At 36.9% G+C, this 25,957-nt stretch overlaps 1 protein-coding gene across 1 annotated transcript in view; it reads right to left on the bottom strand.

Annotated features, from left to right (window-relative positions):
• The window catches only part of LOC140755118 (uncharacterized), a 53,662-nt gene that overhangs the window by 1,631 nt on the left and 26,074 nt on the right, over positions 1–25,957 (bottom strand). The window contains exon 2 of the mRNA XM_073090319.1: positions 38–4,534. Within this exon, the coding sequence (XP_072946420.1) occupies positions 38–4,534 (4,497 nt within the window). The remainder of the gene's footprint in view (positions 1–37; positions 4,535–25,957) is intronic.

Below are 25,957 nucleotides of genomic sequence, written 5' to 3'. Positions count from 1 at the left end.
ACTCGTATTCAAATGAGCTTAAGTAAGTTTTTCTTACCTCACTGACGCCATGCGAAGATTCATTGCCGTTAGGTTGATTTGTGGTCGGTTCTTCGTGTAATGGTGTTGTAGACTTAAACGAATAACTTTCGCCAGATGAAATAATCTTTTCCGGTGGTATTTCTCCAATTTCGCCTCCCTTATGCTTCATAACATTCTTAGTGTATTCGTCTTGATCTTGTTCATCTAAACTTTTCATCACCTCTTCTAACATAGTTTCAAAGGTAGACATAGCGTCACCGGATTCACTTTTTGTTATTTTACTTTGTTCTACTAAAGCTTCGAGCGTTGGTGGGATGTCTGGAATCTTGCTCGCTTTATTGTTAGTCGCAGGTGTCACTGATATCAATATGTCGTCGTATTCATTCTTTGCGGTTATGATATCTAGATCATCGTTATTAGATTTTTGGTCTGTCGTGGCAGACTTTGATGTTTCCGATACATCATTGGGATTGTAGGGTTTGAAGGAGTCTGAAGAGAACTTGGGAGACCAGTGATCCGAATCTGGTACCGCGTATTTGGGTCTGTGCAATGAATAGTTAGATTCTTGATCTGTTTCGTCAGTCGATTCAGTTTTCTTTTGGAACCTCTCTGATAATCTTGGCCTGTGACTATATCTGTTGTATATGTTACTTTTAGTTGTCGATGTGGATACGTCTGTTTGGACTTCGGGCTTTTCCGTGGGTTTCTCGGTGGTGGGGCGTCGACCTCGGAATCTGTTTTTGAGTTCGTACGATTTTTTAGTACTCGATGCTTCTGTGGTGGTCGTATGTGTGTACGTTGGTCGTCGTCTGCGGAATTGACCACGTTTGGACGCAGAATCTTGTGTTGCTGGCGGTGCGGAAGATTCTGTTGTAGGATCTGGTTTATATACAGGATGCACGTCTTGAGTTTCAGGGTGAATGAGAACTTGCTTTGTCTTTAAATCGGCTTGTATTTCGTCAATGCGCATAGTTGTTCGACGTCTGTCGAACGCTGGCCTGTAAGTGATCGCTTGTGCAGATTTTCGTCTGTCATTTTTGGTTCTAGATGACTCTGTAGATGAAGCCTGGTGATATTGTCTTATGACACCAGGTCGTACTCGTACTCTGTTGTAAGATGGAGTTGTATGTACGATGTTTTCTTCTGGTTCCTCTTGTTCTTCGTTAACCTCTTGATTGGGAATATTTGTATCTTGAACTTCGGGAATGGCTGTTTCTTCCTCGTTTTTAACTGTGGGAGTCTCACCATTATCTGAAGTAAAACTGTGATCATGTTCTGAGCTAGTGTACGTTAATTTTGTTGGCGAACTGTCTTCCAAATTTTCGGTTTTAGGCAACGGTGTTGTTTGCTTGGAGTAATTGTCCTGTTCTTCTTTAGTTTCATCATATGATGAAAAAGCATCAACGGGTGCGGCACTGCTTCTTGAATGATAGATGTAATCTTCTGAATGAGTTGGGTTTACTCTGGGCACGTAAGTTTCTTCTGGCTCGGTTTCCGTTTTTGAGTACTCCGGCGTGTCCTGTTTAGTTTCGCCGTAAACTTGTGTATTTTGAGTTATGGATAGTTGATCGTTACTGTATGCGTTGTCCGTGTCGTAAGGATTTGTACTGTCTAAGTTATTGGTCGAGGAAGCTTTTAATGTCGGTTCAGTTATAGCTTCAATATCAACAGTACTCATACGTTCCATTAGAGTCACTGGGTAGTTTTGGTGAAGAACGTCTCTTTGGTAAGCTAAATCCGCTTCTTTGCTATTTTGCTTGTTCCTTTTGTCGTAAGTGTCATCCGCTTCCGACGGTTTGTAGTGAACCCTTCCTCTGCTTCTAGTTCTGTATGACCTCGTAGTGCTTTCGCTGGAGTCGAATGGTTTCCTAGTTGCTTTTTCAGTTGTAATTTTGTTGGGTTCATATTTAGGTCTAGGAGGTAAGGGCCTTCTTTCTCTTAAGGGTCTTCGTGTAACTGGGCTTCTTGTGCTGTATTCGTCGTAGTCAGACTTTGTTGTGGAGTATCGAGGGCGTCCTCTGCTCCTTAGTGGTGGTCTTCGAGTAGTTGTCGAAGTGGTAGTGCTTGTAGACGACGGTTCTTTTTCTTCTGTAAATACGGTTTCGTACTGATTGTAGTCGTAGGGCGCTTTGGACGTTTGTTCCTCAGGGATGGTTTCAGGTCCGCTAACTGACGGTTCAGTCAAGTTCTCGTATATAGGTGGTCGATTGTCAGAATTTGTATTGCTTTCCGGAGGTGGCCCGACGTTGTCTTCAGGTTGACTGATGTGTTCGGATATTACTGGTGGCTCAGGTTGATAATTATTATTTTCATTCGAAAATTGATAATTGTTATTTTCATTCGAAATCACAGGACTGCTAGGTTCAAATTGAGGAGTCGGTTCGCTTTTCGTGGTATATTCGTTTGTGTTATACGTAGGATATCTTGAATGTTGAATTTCGGATTCGTAATGGATTTCTGGCGTGTAATTTGGAACAGGAGTTGGTGAAGGCTGGCTATGGGTAGATGTTGGTTTTTCGGGTACTACTTCATAAGATTTTTCTGTTGGTTGCTGCGGGGAAGTTGACTGTTGAATGGGCACTTGTGGTCCAGGTTTGGAAGTTGCGTAAGTTTCTTTGTATTCATCGAAGAAGTTTTGGTAGTCTACTGGAGTACTAAAGTGGAACGCTTGGTTGATAGAGTATGGATTATGGGTCTCCAATAACTGACTTGGGTACGTGGAAGGTGGTTTGGTCGTTGTAGAAGGAGTCGTTGTTCTTGTGGTCGTGGTTTCCGACGTTTTGTAGAGGTTGTAATCAGGTGTCCTGTAGTCATTCTCTTGTGGGAAGTTAACATATTGAGAGGGACCGTACGGGTTACCAACGTTGTTCAAGAAATAAGATCCACTCTTCGGTGGTGATGTACTAATGCTGGTTTCAGGTTCTTTCACTGGTCTTAAAGTACTCACTGTCTGTGGTTCGAAGGAATAATAGTTTGGCTCGTGCTTGCTTGGGATATTCGGTTTCGGGGTAACCGTACTGTAATAGCTGAATCTTGGTTTTTGGGTTACAATTTTAGGCTTGTATTGCGGAGGTGCTGTGTACGAATTAGGGATAACATCAGCGTTTGTAGAAGGCTGTACTGGCGGACTTGTTTCCCTTATTTGGGAGTTGATGACTACTGATCCTACATGTGGAGACGGGAATGGTATTTTCGCGAATCCTTGTGGTGTATTGTAGCTTAGGGGTGCAACGAAGAACGGTAGTTGACGAAGTTTCTTGTCGCTGTGTTCAATATTTGATAAGTAAGGTAATTCAAACTTAACGTAGTTCTCTGGAGGCGTCAAAGAGTTAGGTCCAATAAATACTTTAGGAGCATTAATAGGATTGACAGAGTCTAGAACTGCGACTGTGTTGGCGTTCTTCAAAGAGTACAAGACGTCTCCAACTTTAATTTGGTCAGTTTTCTTCGCTTCTTGGGTTAAGAATATGGCCAACGGAGGTTGATGTGGTTTAAGCTTCTTTGGTCTCGGAGTCGTTGTAGGAATTGTCACGATGGGTGTCGGCAACGTCATGAATTTGGGCGCCTGTTCAAACTCGTTCAACTGACTATTGTAGGTCGGATAATGCTGTTGCGTTGGTTTATAGTTTTCAGGTGGATTTTGGAATTCAGCCGCTAGATTTTGTTTCAGTGGATTGGGTCTAGCATTAGAGAACAGTTCCGTGTTGACGAGCTGCGACGTAGTCCCAGGGTTCCTGAAGTTGAACTGACCTCTGTTTAGCGATTCTAGTGGAACGTATAGTAGCTGTACTTCTTCTCTTTCGACTTTTGCTTTGCTTTGAGGAATAGGCTCATGATGCGTCTTCTCATAATTTTCGAACTTGATTTTCGGAATAGACTGTTTCTTAGTATTGAAGGTGTCTCTGGTAATGTTTTCAATACGATATCCATCGACAAACTTCGGTAGTTCTGGCTTCGTTTTCTGGGATTGAATGAACGGCTTCGATTGAGGGGCTAGATGTTGATTTTGAATGGGTATTGAGGGGATATTATCAAATTTGATCTGGGTTGTTGGTATAGGGGTAGGTTTTGATTTAAATAATGGGACTGTGTCAAAATTGTATTGAGGAGCAACGAAGACATTATTTATCGGCATGTTGGGTTGTGCCAAGCCAAATCTGATGCTCTGTCCGAAGCCTTGATCAGTAAGGAAGTTCTGAGGGGCAGAGGGGACAGACTGGAGGTATAATTGGCGATTCGCTGGCGAGTTGATGAACATCCTAGACGGGAAGGTATCTTGACTGAAGCCGGTTGGTCTCGCGAATCCAGGAAAAGGCTCAGAGAGTATCCTCGGTTCAGCGATTTGTCGTTTTATCTGGGGTTGTTCTCTTTGCACTGGGCCTGGTAGCGGTACCCAGTCGCTGATGTCTGCGGTGTACGAGCTGATCTGGCGGGACCATCTGGACTGGTCCTTCTCCGCTGAGGACCCTGCCAGGAATACCAGGAAGCAGGCGAGCTGCACGCTGTGCGCCATCTGAAATAAAAAATAAGTATCGTTAGTATGACTGTAGTGTCAATTAGTCTTAATTTTTAATTGGTATAAGTTAATTCACCCTGTGTCACGGTAATAATTATTTCACACTAAATAGTATATAGTAAGCTTAACTAATAGATCAAGTATGTCTTACATTTTATATTAAAGCTCCAAATAATCTATGTTAAATTTTACTGTCGCATAATCTCATATTGATGCTAGTGATATCTAGAGGAATACAAGAGAGTTCATATTAGGTATATGGTATTCTACAGTGTTTTTTTCTCATACATAAATCTACGATTTTTTGGACATCTTTATAACGGTGTTAAGGTGAGACAGGTAGACATTTAGTGGTTATAAATAGTAAATCTTTTCAGATCCATATACGGCCGGCAATAATAACCGGCCTACAAACAAAGATCACACACCATTACACAATTGTGTGGGAACAGACATAACAAGTGACCATAGAAAAATATTTCGTAAGTCTAGTAGAGCACGTAACGATTACGGTGCTTATACACTGACCGAGTTGCAAGTGTTTTTATGAAGTCGAAGTAGTAAAGAAAGAAGTAAAGAAGTATGCAGTCCATCTGATAAAGATTCCCGCCTGTGCACATTAGTTATTAACCGCAAATAGACGGGTTCCTGACGTAATGATTTTGAATTCAACGTTAAAACTAGCACATATTATAAAAAAATGCTTAAAATCATGGTCACTCCCACAATTTAGAAACATCCAATGATACCTCATATTATGTTAAAATCCGTCAAGCAGTTTCGACTATAGGGCATGCCAATGAGTAAGTCATACAAACAAACGCCTGAAAAACATTACCGCAGGTATCTTGTTTATGTAATTATTAGAACTAGCAAATCAGAATGCAGTCCGTCCAGAGGTAAGTACTCGTAGTCCGCAGCAAGAATATCTGTAACCTTATTATGCGTTTTTGCGTTTTCTCAAAAATGAATATTTTGGTATTTGTTTACGTATTTTCCCATACATTTCCAATCAGCCCCTAGCGGATTGTATCAGTGATTGGAATAGTATGGGAAATACGTAAACAAAAACAAAAACAGTCATTTTTGTAAAAACGTAAAAACTTATACTAAGGGTACTGTAGCCAACTCTATATAGAAGAAGGACACAGATGCGTTGTTATTCCTGAGGACTTAACCTAAAGATGAATTGCTAGCTCATTTGCTACTTACTTTACTCTTATAAAAATATCTCTTTTCATTATGATAGAAAATCCGTACCCAAAACCAATATGGGACTTTAGTATGTTGCGTGCATGGATAGTGTGTCCGCTACCTTAGTTTGCTTATCAGTGGCGCGAACTGTACCGTTAAATTGCTTATTGTTCCGAGACCTGTGTTTGTGACACTACACGACTACTTGTGCCACATTGTTATAGTCAAGGATCGTACAAACGAGCGGTTTTTGTGACATTTTGATTGTGATCTACCTTAAGAGTATATTGTTACGTGTACTGTATTATAGGTACCGGATAAATTATATGTAGGAATAATTTAATTTCAGTTGTTTTTTAAGGTTTGTAAAAAGATTTCATATACCTGACAAATGTATACACCCATACTATATATCCGCTTTCTTACACTTTCATACACACGCAAATATAAACAGGTACATACACATGCGCTCTCTCATGCACATACACATAAGCTCACACTCAATCGCACACACACTCAACGTAAAGATTTTTTTTACAATACGGGAATAGTACACGAGCATGCAGTCCACCTGATGGTAAGTGCCTACTACCTCCCATGAATATCTGTAACTAACCCCAGATAACATTAGATTCTTACCTAAAGTACCTAGGGACTAAGCTGGAATGCCTCGGAAAAGTCACATCAATATGTAAAAAGTAGAGCATACCATTATGTATGTAATTACCGATACGAATATGTGTATTATGAGTTATTCCACCGTAACAACTTTCCCAAAGCTGAATATTGGCATTAGTATTGAGGGAAATTGTAATAAAGGTCGCGCTCCAGTTCAACAGCGAAGATACACTTGTTACGAAATGAAAATACCTAGGGTTGGTGCTCTACAAATGTAATTGTATTTAGGAAAGTATTCATATAATATGCTGTATTCATATATTATGCTGTAACTCAAAGGTGACTGACTGACATAGTGATCTATCAACGCACAGCCCAAACCACTGGACGGATCGGGCTGAAATTTGACATGCAGGTAGATGTTATGACGTAGGCATCCGCTAAGAAAGGATTTTGATCAATTCTACCCCCAAGGGGATAAAATAGGGGATGAAAATATTATTTAGTAACGCGAGCAAAGCCGCGGGCAAAAGCTCGTATGTTATATATCTGATATTGGCATGCCCACTAAAATAACAATTTTTGATATATTGATAGTCTGACAGATAGAATGAACACTAGAGAACACAGAGAGAATTATAAAAACAACCTCAACTGCTAGAAGATAGAGTCTATGTCATTCCCACAATTTAGACGAAGCCTCTTGTGTTGAAATCGGTAAAGCGGCTTGGGCTGTAAGGTATGTCAAAGAAAGAGCCAAATATATTACAATACTATTAGAAATATATTCTTTAGAAAGCCGCCCACGGACATCTGTAATCAACCCCCGATAAGATTAGGTGCCACCGGAGTCGAACCACAAAAGGTTACCTTTAACTTTCCGGTCTTTTCTACATTTAAATTAAACTTGATGTTTTCAGTTTTTTTTTATAATATAGGAGTAGCAGACGAGCATGCAGTCCACCTGATGGTAAGTGGCTACTGCCGCCCACAGACATCTGTAATCAACCCCAGATAGAGATATTCCTACCTGAGGCCGGCCACAGATGCGCCGCTACCCTTGAGGACTAAGCTGAAACGCCTTGGAAAAGTATGTCTCCCTTGCCACACCCTTCAAAACGGAACACAGAAGCACCTACCGCTGCTGTTATTAGGTAGAAATAGGTGTGGCGGTGGTGCCGCCGGAGTCGAACCACAAAGGGTTCTACCACCTTCAAAATAGTTGCCGATAGTTCTAAATTTTTGAACCACATAGCAACCCTAATACCAGTAGGTACATTACCGTACGCAACAATAGGCCTTATTATCTGATCAGCATAACGCTCTGCTGTTCAAATTCCTTGAGCAACTGTTTAAAGACCGTTTAGTTACGTTACGTGAGAATTGTTACAATTTTAATGTTTTCTCGCGAGAATGGTTCAATTTTAACTAATGTATGGCAGACACGACATCTGTACTCGGATTATTCAATTATTCTTTTTTTGAAGGTTTATTCTAACTAGTAACGTAATTTTATGTAACGTGTTGTAAATTATAGTTGAGCTTGCAATTAAATTTGGATTTCGACAGAATAATCGATGTGATCGATAATTTTGATGTAATTTACTCATATAGTCGTCATGCTTAGGATATTGATATTGACGATACATTTTTATTCCTATACATAGCAAAAGTATCTGTAGATGGTAAAAACTATTATAAATTACAGAATTATAAATAGTATCGATACTATAGTATAAACTTGTTTTCCACGTAAATAATCACGAATTTTCGACTGTTTTCTCAATAAATCTTTCTACTTCTTCAGCTATCGCTTGTTTAAAATTATTTTAAACTTAGAATAAGTTCTTATACTGTGTTTAAAATGATTTTAGTATGTACTTAAGTATTTACTTACATCGTACGAAAATATATAATTACTTTATGGGTATCTGTAATAAAATATAATATATAATCTTGAATCAATTGCAGAGTTTTATCGATACTTCGAAGCTATGATTCTTACACTACACAACTTATGACAGAAAATAATCACTTACCATTTCCTCGTCTATAACTGGCTGTAAAGCAATAACTATATACTTAACTATTAGTAACTAACTATAGTTAAACAGGCCACGCACGATTTTCCTCTCGGAGAAACTAACCACTTGCTTTCACTGTCGGCGGATAGATAGGGAAAAATAACTATCATTAGTCTGTCTGTATTTTGTATCGAATCTTATGATTGTCGATGATTTTTTTATTATTCTATGTAGCATCAAACAAGCGTGAAGTCCACCTGATGGTATGTAGCTACTGTCGCTCATGAACATCTGTAATCAACCCTAGATAGGATTAGAGTACTACCTGAGGTAGGGCACAGATGTGTTTCTACCCCTGAGGATTAGGTTGGAATGCTTAAGATAAGTATGTCTCCCTTACCACACCCTTTAAAACAGAGCACAGCACCGCTTAACACTGCTGTTATTAGGGAAACAGGTGTGGCATGGTGTCTCCGAAGTCGAACCACAAAGGGTTTTACCACCTTATAATACCTTATATACCCAGAGGCGACTGAGATAAACAACAAATAATTTAAATAAAAAATGCATAGGCATCGTATATGTAATTTAAGCATTACTTCCTTTCCACGGAATAATTGAAGTGTAAAGAAAGCTACTACATAAAGATGCATCTTCTAAGAAACTATGCGCACCGAATTGCTTGCGATCATTACAATATCGATTAGGGTCGTTTATAGAGAAGATGAGTTGAGATTTCGACTTGCGTATACATTAATTTAATAATTTTTAACAACACTATAGAGTTATGTATGTACAGAAAAAGATGTTTAGTTAGTAAAATAAACATACGAGCTTATAACATGAGTTTTTTAGACATTTTATACTCTACGAAAAGCTTTGCATTGTGGGTTTGAGAGAAAAACTTTTTTTTTCCAAGTCGGTAAAAAGACAAGTACACAAAAATGAATATCAATAAAAATTTTGCTTAGCCGTGGACTGAATCCGAAACACTACGTGATAAGACAAATCAGTATGATTTCTGCGTTACGGCATTTCTATTCATCTACAGCCAAAAAAACAAAGTTAAAAAACAATGATCAAAAGATTGCTCTAGATTTAATTTCAAACAATTTCCCGTCCCTTTCTCCAATTCTTTTATAAACCGTATCAGTAAATTAATCTGAACAGGAAGTAAGATTGACGGCAGGCATCTTATTTCCTCGTAAACATCTAAGATCAACAAACTGTCGTCCACTCGGTATACAGTGACTTGGCTAAATGCTTTTCACGCTGAGTTGAGCTCACTATAATTACTGTATGGGGTAAGTTATGAGCTGTAAGCGGGAGAGAGTGGCGGGTAAGGTGCCCGTGTTGGACCGGGCACTATAATGGTTAGATCGGCAAAGAGAACAATAGACAAGTAACATTCCTTCTTAATAATGTATCAAACTAAGTTGCGCACAGTGATTATTTTGATTTTTGTATGAATAAATTGTGCAATGCAATCTTTGGTAGGAAAAACATTGAATAGACTGTCTAGGTTCGTTTATAGTTCATTATGTATGTCCTTTATTTTAACTATACAGGGAATCCTAGTGAGGAGGTTATAACAGTTAAAAAGCTTTGTCTATGTGTTTAATTATTTTATAAAAGATGTAAATTTGGATACCTATTGGACAAAAAATTACTAATGCGTTGTCAATTTAGGATGTTTTGAACTTATTAAGTACACTCGATACTCATTGGCATATTGTTGTGCAGTGCAACATGCGTCAGGACTTCTCCAAATCTATGAAGAAATCAATATTCAACGGTATGATATAAAAAAAATACAGGCAATCATTTTCTATCTTACTATGTGCAACAGATAGACATATTTATAAATTTACTTAAATGCTTTGTGTCTTTATATTTTAGCCGCTTATCGCTCTCCGCCAGTCGCTTATGCCATGGACCTCTAAATACAGAGTAGATGTCGCGCTCACTTTTTATCCGCATGCCGCGCCGAGTGTTCACACATCCGAGTTCCTGTGAATGGTACCTCTCAACATATTTGTAACATATTCCAGAACGAATTTACATGTTGCGTAGTGAGTAGCCGTTAATATTAGGAGTATTCGTAACTCACTAAACAGAACATGCATACATATAGTATTTTCCGCTGTGAAACACTGTGATAAAGTAGTGACTTCAAATAGGTTTTCGATTTTACTAATTCATAAAGGAAGATAGAAATTAATAACTTTTATTTATTTTATGGCGAAGGAAAACATTTTGTGGATATCTATATGCTGGAATTATCTAAAATAGATGTGTAAATTCTACAAAAACAAAATAAAAAGAAAAGAAAATCATTGACTAAGGAAAATGGGACTGATCTGTCTTTGTCTACTTATTTATATACTAATGAAGAATACATTAATACTGAAATTACCAGGTCCAAAAAAGCCAATATAGCTTTCAAAATCGTTTTCTTTTTAATTAATTAACAATTCCACGTTGTTAGATTTATTAACATTGATAAATTAATTTGTACATAATCGTGGAATTTATACTAATTGTTAAAATTTCACTTTTAATTAATTCTTTTAGATGGTAAACTGACAGATATGCATGATTTCATTTTAAATACTATGCAATCATTTTAAATAAAGTATCTTATTTTTTTTAAGAATATAAATAAACAATTTTAAGTTTCAAGAATAGGAAAGAACACACTTTCTTTATCCCCATACGTTGCTACCTTTGAAGACTAAATTGATTATTGATGTCCAAGGGCGGCAGTAGCTACTTACCATCAGGTGGACTGCATGCTCGTCTGCTACTCCTATATTATAACATCCAATGCAACTTTTAATAATAAATAGTAAAAATATAGATGAAATACCTACTCATATATTATCAAACTACTATTATATAATTGATGAAATCAGAACAAGTCCGGCGTCCATTACTTGGGCGTCATCGTTCTAGAAAGTTAATTACAATATTTTCGCTTGATAATTAATGTAATAGTAAAGTTACACTTAGTTAAATAATACTTTGTACTAGCGGTACAAGAAATGTATAGTTTGTTGATAATTTATAAGCTGCAATAAAATAATTAAATTAGATTCATATGATAGCTATGTAGGGTCAGTCATGGAAGATGTTTAGAAGTCAGCGATGCATTTAATTCCTATAATTTCGTGGTTATAAAATAAATAATTTACAAATAACCTTTCTTTCCTAGCTTACCTGACATAATAAAACTAAAAAAAAAAAAAAAAAAACTTTATTCATTACAAATTTCACTTACAAAGTTTTGTAATACAAAAACTTAATTAAAACTAAGTAAAAGCAAGTAAAGTGTTGCAACTAGTGCCTACGCTAGGTTAGACCTGTGTTGTAGTACACTAGTACCCCACCTTTCGTATTAACAATATACAAATAAGTATAAGCATACATTATACTATCGGTAAGTTTTTAAGTTATTAATTAAGTTATTTATAAATCAATAACAATATGTAGTAAGTGCAATTGTTACTCATGGACATGGGCATAGTTATAGCTATGTTGAGGGGGTGTCTAAAGCATAACGTAGAGTCGGTTAGAAAGAAAAGGTTCTAATTTAAACTATTCTGGATAAAAATATACCGAAATTGTTCCGAAATTATTCCGAATTGTCGTTGAGAACAAGAATATGCTACGTGGGTAGGGGGTGGGACGCTAAACTTCTTTATATTTATACGATATATATATATATTTTGACGACCCGCGTGGCGGAGCGGTCACCATGCCGGTCTGACGCGCAGAGGGTCCCGGGTTCGATCCCCGGCCAAGACAGATTTCTAAATGATGAATTTAGATTTCTGTTTCTGGGTCTGGGTGTTTGTGTATTTGTCTCTGTGTGTGTCCATAGCACCCACGATACAGGGATTCCTAGTGTGGGGCTGTGAGTGTAGAAAGCGTTTATATTCCCATTCATACGAACTTTTGTAAGTAATCATAAAAAGTTTAGGAAACTTAAAATTAGTAGAACATTAAGCCTGGTCCTACGTCGTTAGCTTTATCTTATTAAAATACTTAAATCTAAACTCTTTTCCTATTTGGGTAGTTCTTTAGACTTAAACGCATATCAATACCGGAGAAAAAGTAACCGATTGCAGTGTAACACGACACGCGCTGTTGCGTATGTCGGCCGCTGCACCGCGACTTAGCATACTGGACTTTACGTCAGTTAATGTGACGAACCGTAGCTCACGACGGTTTTTATAATAAAGGAGTAGCAGACGAGCATGCAGTGTACATGGTAAGTGGCTACTGCCGCCCATGGACATCTGTAATCAACCCCAGTACCCTTACCATGAGTTTTTACGTTTTGGCAAATATGATTGTTTTGGTATTTGTTTACGTATTGGCCCATACTATTTCCAAGTTCTGACACAATCCGCTAGGGGCGCTGATTGGAAATTGTATGGGCAAATACGTAAAGAAATACCAAAACAGTCATATTTGTCAAAACGTAAAAACTCCTGGTAAGGGTACAGATAGGATTAGATATTCCTACCTAAGGTCGGCCACAGATGCGCCGCTACCCCCGAGGATTAAGTTGAAACGCCTCGGATAAGCCGTTCTGTCATGGAAGATAGACTCATGTAAAGATGAGTACCTACACAAATCTTTAAATACAGAACATAACTGTAACACAAATATAAATTGTGTGTCTGCCGGGGATCGAACTTGGAACTAGTACGTCAGTGGTAACAGCTCTATAGGGACGTGAAGCAGATGGCTTCAAGATCAATCATTTATAGTTATCGCACAACTAATGTGGCTATGCACTATTGCATATGTAGGCGATGCTTGCGTGAAACGGAACCTGTTCACCCAACATACCCGCCCCGACGTTACATCACTTTAATTAGATTAACAGTTACAACCTTAAACAATACTCTAGTTGTATGGATCTTGCCTCTTGGGGATCTGCAGTTCAAATCTGCACTAGGTTTTCAAACTAGAGCATTTGCAAATATTTATCATTTCCTTAAATTGTGAAGGGAAAGACTCTAAGTAAACATATAGGTAATATGGTCAGATGTGTGAGCTGTTGGACTAGGGTTTAGTCCTTTTATTTTTTTTAACGAGGGGGAAACCTTCAAAAGGTACCCGACGACGTGGGAGCGACGTCGAGTTATGTGGGATGTTTATCGCACTAAAACCCCCCCCGGTGGCCGTCCTCATCGCTTGTTGGAGAACTCCGGGATCTCCGACGGAACACAACCGGAGTCCTCCAAGCGCGATGCCCCGACCGGACTCTGCCCTGGGAGAGCAGTTTTCGCTCCTCCCAAACCATCTGGTGTTCACGACGGTATGCGACCACACATACCGCCGTCCTTCCCGGGGTCGCTTACTGGACGGTTTGAGTTCCCACTCTTGTCGCCTGCAATCCCGGAAGCCCCCTTTTAGTCGCCTCTTACGACAGGCAGGGGATAGCCGTAGCCCTATTCTAGTCCCGCAACTACAGGGTTTAGTCCTATCAGAAAGAGGTCCCGAGTCGTGTCATGAAGGGGTTGGAATTTTTTGAAGAGTGCTTGCGCTGCTGTTTCCTGAATGGAAAAGTACAGAAAATGAAGTCTTTAAGGGTAAGTATAATTTTTCCTACAGAGGTTTTACTTGTAAATATATTTCTTTTATTTGTAAATAAAAAGACAGCACATCACTTAATTTGAGTGATCGAGTTAAGATAGGACTTCGTTCTATAGAAATTGACAAATTGTAGACCACTGTCTAAATGTACTGTCGAAGCTACATTAATTGCTCTGGATATTACAAAATAGTTTGAAACAATCAAAGATTAAGAACTAACACAATACCTAATCTGGACGAGGCGATCAGAAACTCCATTCAGTCCAACCTACATAATTACCACATTGTAAGAGTATACGAACAATGGTTGCTACATGCACTACGGATGTGTGGTGTTTGAAGAAAAAACCGGAAAAGTTGGAGTGTACTTAAGTAAAGAACATAATATGTTTATATATAGTAGCAGACGAGCATGCAGACCGCCTGATGGTAAGTGGCTACTGACGCCCATGAACATGAGTAATCAAGACAGGATTGTAGTCCTACCTGAGATCAGTTACAAATGCGTTGCTACGTATGACGACAAAAATTGTAGTCCCATAAGTTTATCTCCATTACCACAACATTCAAAGCAGATCACCACAGCTCTTAGCATTTCCTGGCTTTCCTTGGTAGAACCCTTCATTACGCTTGATGGAGGAAGCTACGAGGTTGGCATGTACTTGGTCACTTAACCGGCACTGGCAGTTTAACGGGTCCACAGAAGTACGGAAACAATGATGACATTCAGCCACCAATGGTCACCCATCCAGTTTCCGACCACGGTTGACGTTCCTTAACTTTGTATATCCTTTGCGATCTGAAAAGCCACGGGCGACGCTTTTCAAGTATTGAAAGTAAAATCTAATTACTTTGTAACTGCTTGTATGGGACATGGTTACGTCAAGTATATTTCAACGGAGATATAGTACAGACTAGAGAGCGTGAAAATAAATTAATGAGATTTATAAGGGATAAAACAAGTAAGTACTAGTCATTATCATAGTTGAGAAATTTTGAAAAGAAGATTATTACGTAATAGAAGTTCTAGGCTATAAATACTTATAAATGACTTCTGATTCCTGGCGTAGGTACCTCGCGAAGAATGAGTATCGTTTTAAGGTGGTGCTTCTTTTATAATATAGGAGAAGCAGACGAGTATGCAGTCCACCTGATGGTAAGTAGCTACTGCCGTCGTAATCAACTGTAACCCTAGATAAAATTTAATCTTTCCTGAAGTCGACCACCAATGCGTTGCTACCATCGAGAACTAACACCCAAATTAATTATTACTAACAAAAATTCAAGTTTGCCGACAGCAAACATAGAAATTTGATAAATTCTAGTAGGCTATTATCAAATATTGAGTTTTAGTAGACAAACCAATGAATAGATTGGTTATTAATTATGGACGTAAGTTGCAACACCCCAAAATAAGTCACTTAGTCTTTTTACATGAAAATATATCCAATAACAATAACTTTCGACAAAGCAATTGATATACAGTTATACCCCGGATTTACGCGATTGCTGGGACCGAGTGATAACCGCGTAAGTCAAATTCGCGTAAGTCGGGGTTAGCGTGCAAATAATATCATACGCATATCGCATGTGTTGCGGAGGCGACAAATACGAATATTTATATTAATAATTGTGGGGTCAGTGAGCCTATTATATATAATCGGGAGTTGCGGGACGCTAAAACAAAAGACGAACCGCCGAGATTTGAAAGTTGCGTAACTCTAAATTCCTGTAAGTTAGGGTAGCGTAAGTCGAGGTAATACTGTACTTACTTATCCGACAAGTAGATCATTGTACAAATCTGTTATGACTGACTCGAGGCTCCAGCTTTAACGATGTTTGAGCTGCGAGTATCATAAGAGTCAGGTGGTTCATTGTGTAAAGGAAGCAACGCCATTTGAAACTTGACGCTAGCATTTTGTGGAAAGTGATGAAAATGTTTCTTATACAAGAAGTATAGCATAGGCTTTGCTTGGTCTGTTGTATGACTTATATGTCATCTATAAAGGTAGAACTCTTTGTGGTTCAACTCCGGAGGCATTAACGCCACCTTAATATTACCGTAGTAATACCGTAATGTAATTCGGCGTAATAACAGTGTTAAGCGCTGCTGTGTTTCATTTTAAAGGGTGTGGTAAGGGAAAAGACTTATTTTAGGTGTTCCAACTTAGTCCTTAAGGCAACTCATCCATGGCTAACGTCAGGTAGGAATCGAATCTTATCTTATCTTACAGACGTCTATAGGCGGCAGTAGCCACTTATCATCAGGTGGACTGCAAGCTCGTATGCTACTACAATATTATAAATATATAAATATACACGTCAAAACATAACCTTTCCTTGCAGTCGGAAAGACGGAAATCCCATAAATCATAAACTTCTTACCAACAATCATTCAGACTAATGATTACAAAGTTTTTGCCTATCAAGAACCTCATAAATCCCTGCTAATCTAGGGCATCTAGATCGTAATGAACGCCATAAGACATGGGCCTGTGTCACGTTCTGCGAAAGTCCTCCCGGATTTATCTGGCCTTGATTACTTCGAGATGCTAATGTGTTAAGTATTAACTTTGTAGCTAATACCTATAATGCAATGTGTACTGCAGTGATAGCCTAGTAGTTAAGAAACTCGGCCTCTCGATCGTGGGGTCCGAGGTACAATTCTCAGGCACGCACCTCTGATTTTACAAAATTATGTGCGCATTAGAAATAGAATAGACGGTGAAGGAATACTTCGTGAGGAAACCTGCATACCTGAGAAATTTATAAAAAATAAATCTCAAAGGTATGTGAAGTCTATCAATACGCACTTGGCCAGCGCGGTAGACTATGGCCTAATCCTTAATTCTGAGAGGAGACCTGTGCCCAGCAGTGGGACAGTAATAGGTTGAAGATGATGACTTGTAATGCTAGTTCATAGGTTTGTGTAAAGTGCTAGAGATAAGTATGAAGCCCTCTGGATTAGTGGTCACTGCAGCCCATGGACGACTGTGATCATTCCCAGATTAGAGTGGTCCTGTAGTCGGCCGCAGATGCTTGCTACGACTAAGATGGAACAAAGCAGCGGATAACGCTGTTATTATAAGGCAGAAATAGGTGTAATGATAGGGTAACTGGGACTACTTTTATTTTAAAAAGACAATTAGGGTTCCGCGCAAAAAATATCCACAAATGTCCAGAGTATTTAAACTTTAAATGCATATGAAACCGCACAGCTCGTAACTAATATTATTACTAATTGTGGAAAGCGTTTCATTACATGTAATACCTTTCCGACATATGTTACACGTTATTATACAGATTTATGTCACAATTATCGTTCACGGCTCGTAGGCACACGTGAGGCGTGTCATTGTAATTACTTGCACTGACCGGGAACGAACCGGTGCGCATACTTTCTGCCCAATGAACCGATGCGCCCCGCATTCGAATCTGATTAGGTGTTGGTATGTTAATTGTTAATTGTTTTGTTGGTAAAGTGATTAATATTAAGTAGATAGTGATTAATATTAACTTTTTTTCCTCTTTTTGAGTATAATTTTGGGGTATTGATATTATCAATGTTAAATAATATCAATGTTTGTAAAACTCCATTCTGCTTAATCTCTAAAACTCTGAGGTAGGTATTGTTTTTAAAATCATATTGTTTCTAAATTAGTTTACTTGTTACCAATATGACTTGACAATATGATGCTTAAACAGACAGACAGAGCGAATAAGTTAGGCATTATTATAACCTAGATAGAAAATATTTATTTTAATTTTTTCGTCTTAAGTAAATAGATTTTTTACACAGATATGTTTTTCAAGTACTTGATTAAACTCTAAATTCTAATGAAAATTGAAATTCACACCTGTTTGCGGGTTACATGAAATCTAAGTATGGATGAAATATTATAACAGATATCCAATAAATAAATAATGAAATGCGTTAAATAATATCAAACATCTAAATAAAAATATTTTAGGAATATTTATTTTTTGCATATTGGACCGCGTCATGCAACAGTGCACAATGTACATGAATATTTATTTGTTTTTTGACGATGTTTAAAAATATTTTATTTTTTTAATAACTTATTCCTGTAAATATATTCAGTATTGATTGGTAAATAAATAAAAACATAAAAATATATTTTATTGCTAAATATTTATTGTTTACTTTAATATTGCAGTCAAGAAGAGTATTATGAAATTATTGCTAGATCATAAAAAAATATGATGACGATGATGAAAAATGTTAAAAAAACATTAGTATTCCCTAGGTTTTCGCGGCCATTTTGGCGGACTTTTTTATGTGTCACGTACGATACAATTCACGCACGATTTACAACTTTATATGAAAAACATATAAAACGATCAATATTTTATTCAGTTTCAAATGAACCCTACTTTAAGTCTATTGCTATCAAGTAGAACGTTATGATTTGAAAACAGGTTCAGCCGCCCGTGACTAAAGAATTACCATTACTGCACAACTTTTACCATTACTGTAATTACGACTTTAACAATAATCTTGGTTTACATTATTCTGTTTTTGCTCGTCTGTTTGTGTGTTTGTACATTAACTATTAAGTTAAGATTAAAACTACTTTTTTTTTTTTTTTTTTTTTATAATATAAGAGTAGCAGACGAGCATGCAGTCCACCTGATGGTAAGTGGCTACTGCCGCCCATGGACATCTGTAATCAACCCCAGATAGGATTAGATATTCTTACCTGAGGTCGGCCACAGATGCGCCGCTACCCCTGAGGACTAAGCTGGAACGCCTCGGAAAAGTCTGTCTCCCTTACCACACCCTTCAAACCGGAACACAGCAGCGCCTAACACTGCTGTTATTAGGTAGAAATAAAACTACTACGCAACAATATAGGTATATACCACCATACAGTCATATTTGTAGCGGATTGTTGCGAAGTAGTTTTAATCTTAACTTAATTGCATGGAGTTACGCAAAGTAACGCCTGATACAATTTACTATGTATACATTAACTATTAATTATTATAAAAACGAAAACCTTACTACTTATAAAAATAATGAACATAAGGGATGTAATTGTAATCTACGAGTATGTCATGCCCGCAATTAAGATGAATCCAATGATACCACCGATGTTAAAATCCGTGAATCCGGTTGGACTGTATGGATTATCAAAGAATCAGACATGCGTACGTTCGAAAAACATTACATTCCATAGTCTGGTTGAAAAGGAAATTGAACTTTATATTTATCATTATTATAAGCATTATATTATGGTTGTTATTACATACCAAAATCAACACTATGACGTACCAAATAAGGTTTAAAATATAGAGAATAAAAGGCGAGCTCTATTGATAGACTAGTTTTGAGTAAAAAATAAGTGAAATGACAGGAACTGGTTTCAAACTGGATGTAACTGCACAAAACTAGCTCGAACCGGTTCCGAGTGGTTAGTGGCTCTTAGATTTTATGGCGGAGTTACTTTCATGTTTTTGTCAGTCACGTGCTTTGATTTTCTTTCAATGTTTTTATAATGTCGTTTGTTGATGACGAAGAATGTTTATTATATAATAAATTTGTCCAGTTGAGCAATTATTTTATTTACACTTGATAGGCAAATGATTAAATTCAGTTTACTTTCACTTAAACAATAGAATTATAGTAATACAGCAAAATAAAATCAAATAGCTTAGTTAATAATTATAGTTCGAGTTATTCTAAGTCTACATCAACACGGGACAAATTTCTCAAAAGGAAAGCACTTTGCCGACTTTTAAAAACCGGTATTTTAACTCTTTCTCTGTCAAATACTAGTGTATTTACATTAATGTACATCATTGTTAGTAAAACACATCATTACATATATTTAAATCCGTTAAACATTTCATCCGTTAACTTTTACCGGAAAGTGGCTCTCACTTCTCTAAATATGTATGTCTGTATGCCACAAACTGGAACCGGTTGCTGAGGAAGGGTACGTTTATATAGAAGCAGGTTAAATACATAATTACCGGCAACCCACCGGCGACCGGTAAAATAAATGTGTCTCCTCTAATTCCAAACGGAAGTGTTGTAAGGTGAGGCAACGCAATTTATAGCTTTTAGGGGCCTTAAGAATTTTTTTTTTAATTCAAATATATTTATTTGCAAGAACATGGGTAGGAAATAATATAACAGTAAAAGTATATAAGTTCGCCAAAAATCACGAAGTATTTTATGACAGTAAAATAGTAATTAATCTTGCAGTTTATCCAATGGTAGGTAGTCACTGCCATGAACGTAATGTCCTAAAATCAATGTACGATTGGAGACTCTAGATCTCAGCCTCATCATAAAGCACATATTTTTGATAATTATGTAATTTACGCTGGGCAGCACATTATTTTTTAAATGTATTTTTTCTCTCTAAGTGTTTTCGATTCTTATGAGAAATCACGTCTTTAACCATAGATCTCCTGCTATTCCTAAGGACTAAGTTGGAATACCTCATGTAAATATTTATTTTTACATGCAAACTATAATACAGCAGTTGTTATAAAACTTGTCGACTTTAAAAATCCGTTTCTTTATAACCGTACCTCTTCTCGTTACGGTTGGCCGGTTTCCTATAACATGTGAATATCCTATGTCATTTGACTTTCTAAGGAATCTGTAGCAAGAAATATAATGAGCGTGAAATTACTGTCTCTCTGTTGTATAACCGCGGCCGAGGTACGTAAAACTTATGTGTAGAATATGATCCTATATAACTCAATTGACGTAACTTTTTCCTATAATCATTTTTGGAGTTGGTGTGGTGATGGTGAAGCATTTTGTGGTTCGACTCTGGAGGCGTCACCGCCAAACCTATTTCTACTTAATAAGCGCTGCTTTGTTCTCGATTGAAGAGTCTGATAAGGGGGACATAACTATCCGAGGCGTGCCGACATAGTCGTCAGGAGTAACACCATAAAAACAGATTGGTAGACGTCAGACTTTGTCAACTTTTTTTTAAGGAATTTTCAGGTTTCCTTGCGATGTTTTCCTTCACCGTTGGAGTATATGATAATTTCTAATACACACTTATTAAATCCCCTTTAGGCGCTCGGATTTTGCTTAAACGACTGTCATTTTGGTACGAGACTCATGCCCAACAACAATAACAACAACAGTGAGACACTAATGGGTTAATGAACAAAAAATATGCAACAAAATAAGTGCTCAAGTTAATATATAATGTAACAGTCATTGACCTAGGCATTAATCTCTGTCAGGGTCACGTCACACTCGTGAGACTCGAGTTATGTCATAGAGCGCGACCTTTCACCTTGCACCAGTTTTGTTAGGTATAGTATAGTGTGCTTGTGCACGGTGTGTTTTGTTTTATTAACCTGTCTTGGTTGATTATGAAATATGGATTATGATAATTTATTATGAAATTATACGCGAGTATAGGCGCTGCGAGGGATAAGCCATGATGGAATATAATAGTGTTGATATCGGAACTAAAAACAGACTATGCATACAGCCGCAGGAAATGGCACGATATTATCCGTAGAACTATGCTCAACGAGAATCATGGCCGTCACGGGAGGAAAACCGATCGAAGAAAGAGGATCTCGCTGGTAAAATTATAAGTTAAAGTAAAGCGTCGATTTAAATAAGACATTATGTCAAATTTCGCAGCTTTGCGCCGAAGTAAAGGCAGATAGGAAAGAGTCCTTTTTATGAAGTATTTAAACTTACTATTCAGGAGAAGCAACCTACTGTGGCCGATCTTAAGTAGGACTTCAATCCTATCATTAGAGATGTTACGAAATATGCCAAATATAATGGTAGTGTATATTTTGTATTTTCATTTAATACTAATAATGTATTGTAAAAAAATAACTCAGTACCCTTAGTATGAGTTTTTTACGTTTTTACAAAAATGACTGTTTTTATATTTGTTTACGTATTAGCCCATACATTTCCAATCAGCGGCCCTAGCGGACTGTATCAGAACTGGTTGGAAATGTGTGGAAAATATGTAAACATATACAAAAAGGTAAGTAAAGTAAAAAGTCATTTTTGAAAAACGTAAAAACGCATACTAAGAGGGTACAGAACAACAACACAGTAAATAGAGTGATGAAACGATAGAGTCGACCTCTCACCTGCACGTGTTGCTCACTTGTTCGAGCGGTTGTATCTACCATCTCTACGTAGAGTAAGATCGTTGATAGCGCTTGTAGAGTGAACCGGTTTTGATTTGTTTCGGCCAGTAGCGGATATGCAGAACTGGTAGTTGGTCACAACCGTTCATGGACATCAGGAACTTTTTACGTAAGAATGTAGATTTTTTTACCATATAATAGTCGCGGTAAACGCTATTATTTTTAGGTGTAAAATTTGTGGTAAATTATCTAAAGACCTGGAAAGGCTGAGGTATTTAGGTTCTATGAAACGTTACAATTTAGTCTTCAGGGGCTGTACTAAGTATCTACTACGGTACCAGGTATTAGGTATATCAAGTTTAATCGTATATGGCTAACAATGGTGGACTTTGTAATTATTTGTCAATTAATATAAATAAAAAAGTATGTATGACATTCGCTCTTAAATTTTTGCTTAACAAAATTTTCATAGTTCGTAATTTGTCAATTTTTACCTAAATTGCCAACTATTGAACTGTAATAGACAGTTATAGGGCACAATTGTTACCAACGGGCGTTACTCAAAAAAGTTTTCTTAGTAAACCTTACGAAACTCATACATGTAAAACAGTTTCCTTAGTAAACTTACGAGGCCCATACACATACATGCTTCATGTTAGTATGAATGGTTGTTTTGACACGATGATAAACGACTGAAGCAGGTTTTGAGAAAGTGCGTGCGCGCCGGACGGCAGTGAAAAGTGAATTTTATTTCACCAAGGTTTTGTCATCTGGAATGTGACTTGGAATAGGATGTTCAGAGATGTTATAACATATAGTTATTTACGTTCAGATTGAATTACTTAATGTTATGTCTTTAAAGTTTTAGTTACTGAAACTCACATTTAGTTATTACAAAGATTGATTATATTTTGATCTTTGATGTAAGTTTCAATTAAAATTAGAATGATTATACGAGTAGATGCTGCGTCTTAGTGTATTAGCTAAGAAGTAAATTGGTACGCCTCATGCTGGCAAATACAAATAAATTGAGTTTGATTTTTTCATTCTGTAGTAAAGTTGATAAATCCCTCCGTGGTTCCATTTTGGTGGCACCACACACATACACACTCGTAATTTTGTATGCAATAATTATGAAGTAATATTGTATTCTACTTTAAATATTGTGGTATAACAGATATAGAAACACGAAGTATTTCAATTTTGCCTCAATCATTGACGTCAGGTCGCATGTTCTCTACAAATACCTTTAAGACAGTCTTAACGATTAATGCAAAAAATGGTAAAGGATTCCCCTAATTTACACTAGAGCTTAACATTATTTACCTCTTTTTACATTATTTACCTTTTACCTTTTACATTATTTACCTCCCACTGTAAATAACACTACATACTATTAATTTGCGATATTTACACCAAAGGCCATTTACAATATTTAACTACATGCCATTGGAACAGGTTTAAAATTAGATAGTACGGTAGATAATTGTAACGAGATACGAGCCCTTTTCCACGACAAATCGAGGAAGCAATCAATTATTCACAATCGATTTGATCAGCACTGACCTTTATCGTAACACGATGTTATATACTTTAGTTTATGAATTGATTAATATTGTAAACTAAAATGAATTTGCGTGCATAGTCCGAAGTTAAGGGGATTGTTAAGCCCAAAAATAATGGAAACTGAACTGTACTTTGTAAAGCCCTCTCAAAATTTTCACCGTCCGAATTTAATAGTTACTTTATTTCTTTCGATTGGCTGCAAATAATTTTAAGTTGCAATACTGAGCACGGATGTCAAACCTAAAGAGTATACCACCACGCACTTATGGAACGATGGAGATTAAGGTCTAACATTATATAGGTAGATTGAGGCTTATAAGAAAGGTGCAAAAAGAGAGCACGAGAATGGTGACGCCTTTTAATCGGATAACTCGTCCACCTTAGTAATAACTTAAAAAAAGGTAGATGGATTTGAAACTTTTATGATGGAAAGACCTTCAAAATTATTTACAAATACCACAGGCCTACCAAAATTACGCTTTCCGAATACAAGCGATCAGCCGATCATAACCAAATATGTAGACACCGTAGATCTCCGGGAGAAAGCGAGAAACCGGAGGCTGTGATGCAATGAAAGATACAGCGCCCGAGGGTGCGTTTGTAGCTTTGCTGATTTCCGACACTGTGTAACTTGGCTCATGACAGGTTTCATGTCAGAGCTGACGGTTTGTGAATTTGCAAGATTAATTTTAACTTGTCGTTTAATGATAAATGTCTTGTATTTATTATTAAAATTCTCAGAAGGGAGTCCAAAATGTAATAATCTTTTACCACCAACAACTTTTACAATCTATACTAATATTATAAAGAGGAAAACTTTGTTTGTTTGTTTGTTTGATTGTAATGAATAGGCTCAAAAACTACTGGACCAATTTTAAAAATTCTTTCACCATTCGAAAGCTACATTATCCACGAGTAACATAGTCTATATTTGATATGAAATATATTTGATAAATAGATTTTGAGGCGGTACAAAGTTTGCCGGGTCAGCTAGTAGGTAATATATTCATCATCCTCTTTCATCTTTATCATATTCATCATCTTTATCCACTAATTTATTACACTTCATTTACAGAAGAAAATACCTGTTTTAAAATATAGCATATGCCATTCCTAATCATTTAGAGTCTAAATTTTAGACGATTCTAACGACCTCATATTATCAGCTTTGGCTGTAGAGTACATCAAAGATTTATATACATATATACATACATATATACGCTCGAAAGACATTACCTTCCGCACAACTGACTAATTGACTACTGGCTAATTTAAATAAAACTTTTTCTTGTATACATATTAGGTATGCATCTAATTAATTAATATTCTATATTCATATTACAATAACATAGTTATTATTAATATGAAAATGTCTAGTACGGACATTTCGATAATCAATTTTCGGTAGTGATTTGAATAATTCATATTAAAATACAGTGGAGCGAAATTTGTGAAAAACATCTATTTTAGGAAATCAACTTTCTAACAAATTGCACCTGATTAGTCCAATTCGCGAGCGAGAGAGTGTGACTACATCAGTCGTGTAACTAATTTTGTTTGATGACGTATTCACTATTCAGTTAGTTTACTAGTAGACTGTACTCTTAGTATGAGTTTTTACGTTTTTACAAAAATGACTGTTTTTGTATTTGTTTACGAATTTCCCATACATTTCCAATCAGTCTGATACAGTTCGCTAGGTTCGCTTATTGCAAATGTATGGGCAAATACGTAAAGAAATACAAATACAGTAATTTTTATAAAAAGCTCATACTAAGGGTACTGTAGTCGTCATTACTGTCTCATTAATGAGTATTAAAGCTTAGCAAATTAGGTCATATTCCGCGCGCTGGTCAAGTGTGGGATGTTAGATTTTTACACACCCTTGAAAACATGTATAAGAACTTTTGCAGGTTTGCTAACAATTTTCCTTCACCGTATTAGTAATTATTTCAATACTCATAACTTTGCAAAATTAGAGGCGCGTTGCTGGGGTTAAACCCAGGACGATGCGATTGATAAGTCGAGTTTCAGCCGGTAATTATTATAAAACCTGACAACTTAATAAAAAATATTAACTGAAAAGGAAAGTAATGTACAGAGAAGCCTATTCACTTCCCCAATTTAAGACGAATCCAACGACATCTCAAATGTTAAAATCTCAAGTGTCAAAGAATGAAACATACATACAGACATTTATAGACTCGAAAAACTTTACCCTCTGCAGTTCAGCAAAATTGTAAAACAAGGTCGCTCTGTTCATTCAAAAATAGTCTAGAAAATGTGC

This window comes from Epargyreus clarus, unplaced genomic scaffold, assembly GCF_041222505.1.
Source record: "Epargyreus clarus isolate Ecla_fem2 unplaced genomic scaffold, WU_Ecla_fem_2.2 ptg000032l, whole genome shotgun sequence".
Classification (NCBI taxonomy): Eukaryota; Metazoa; Arthropoda; class Insecta; order Lepidoptera; family Hesperiidae; genus Epargyreus; species Epargyreus clarus.
Note: the sequence above shows the minus strand (reverse complement) of the source record. Positions and strands in the feature narration are given on the sequence as shown.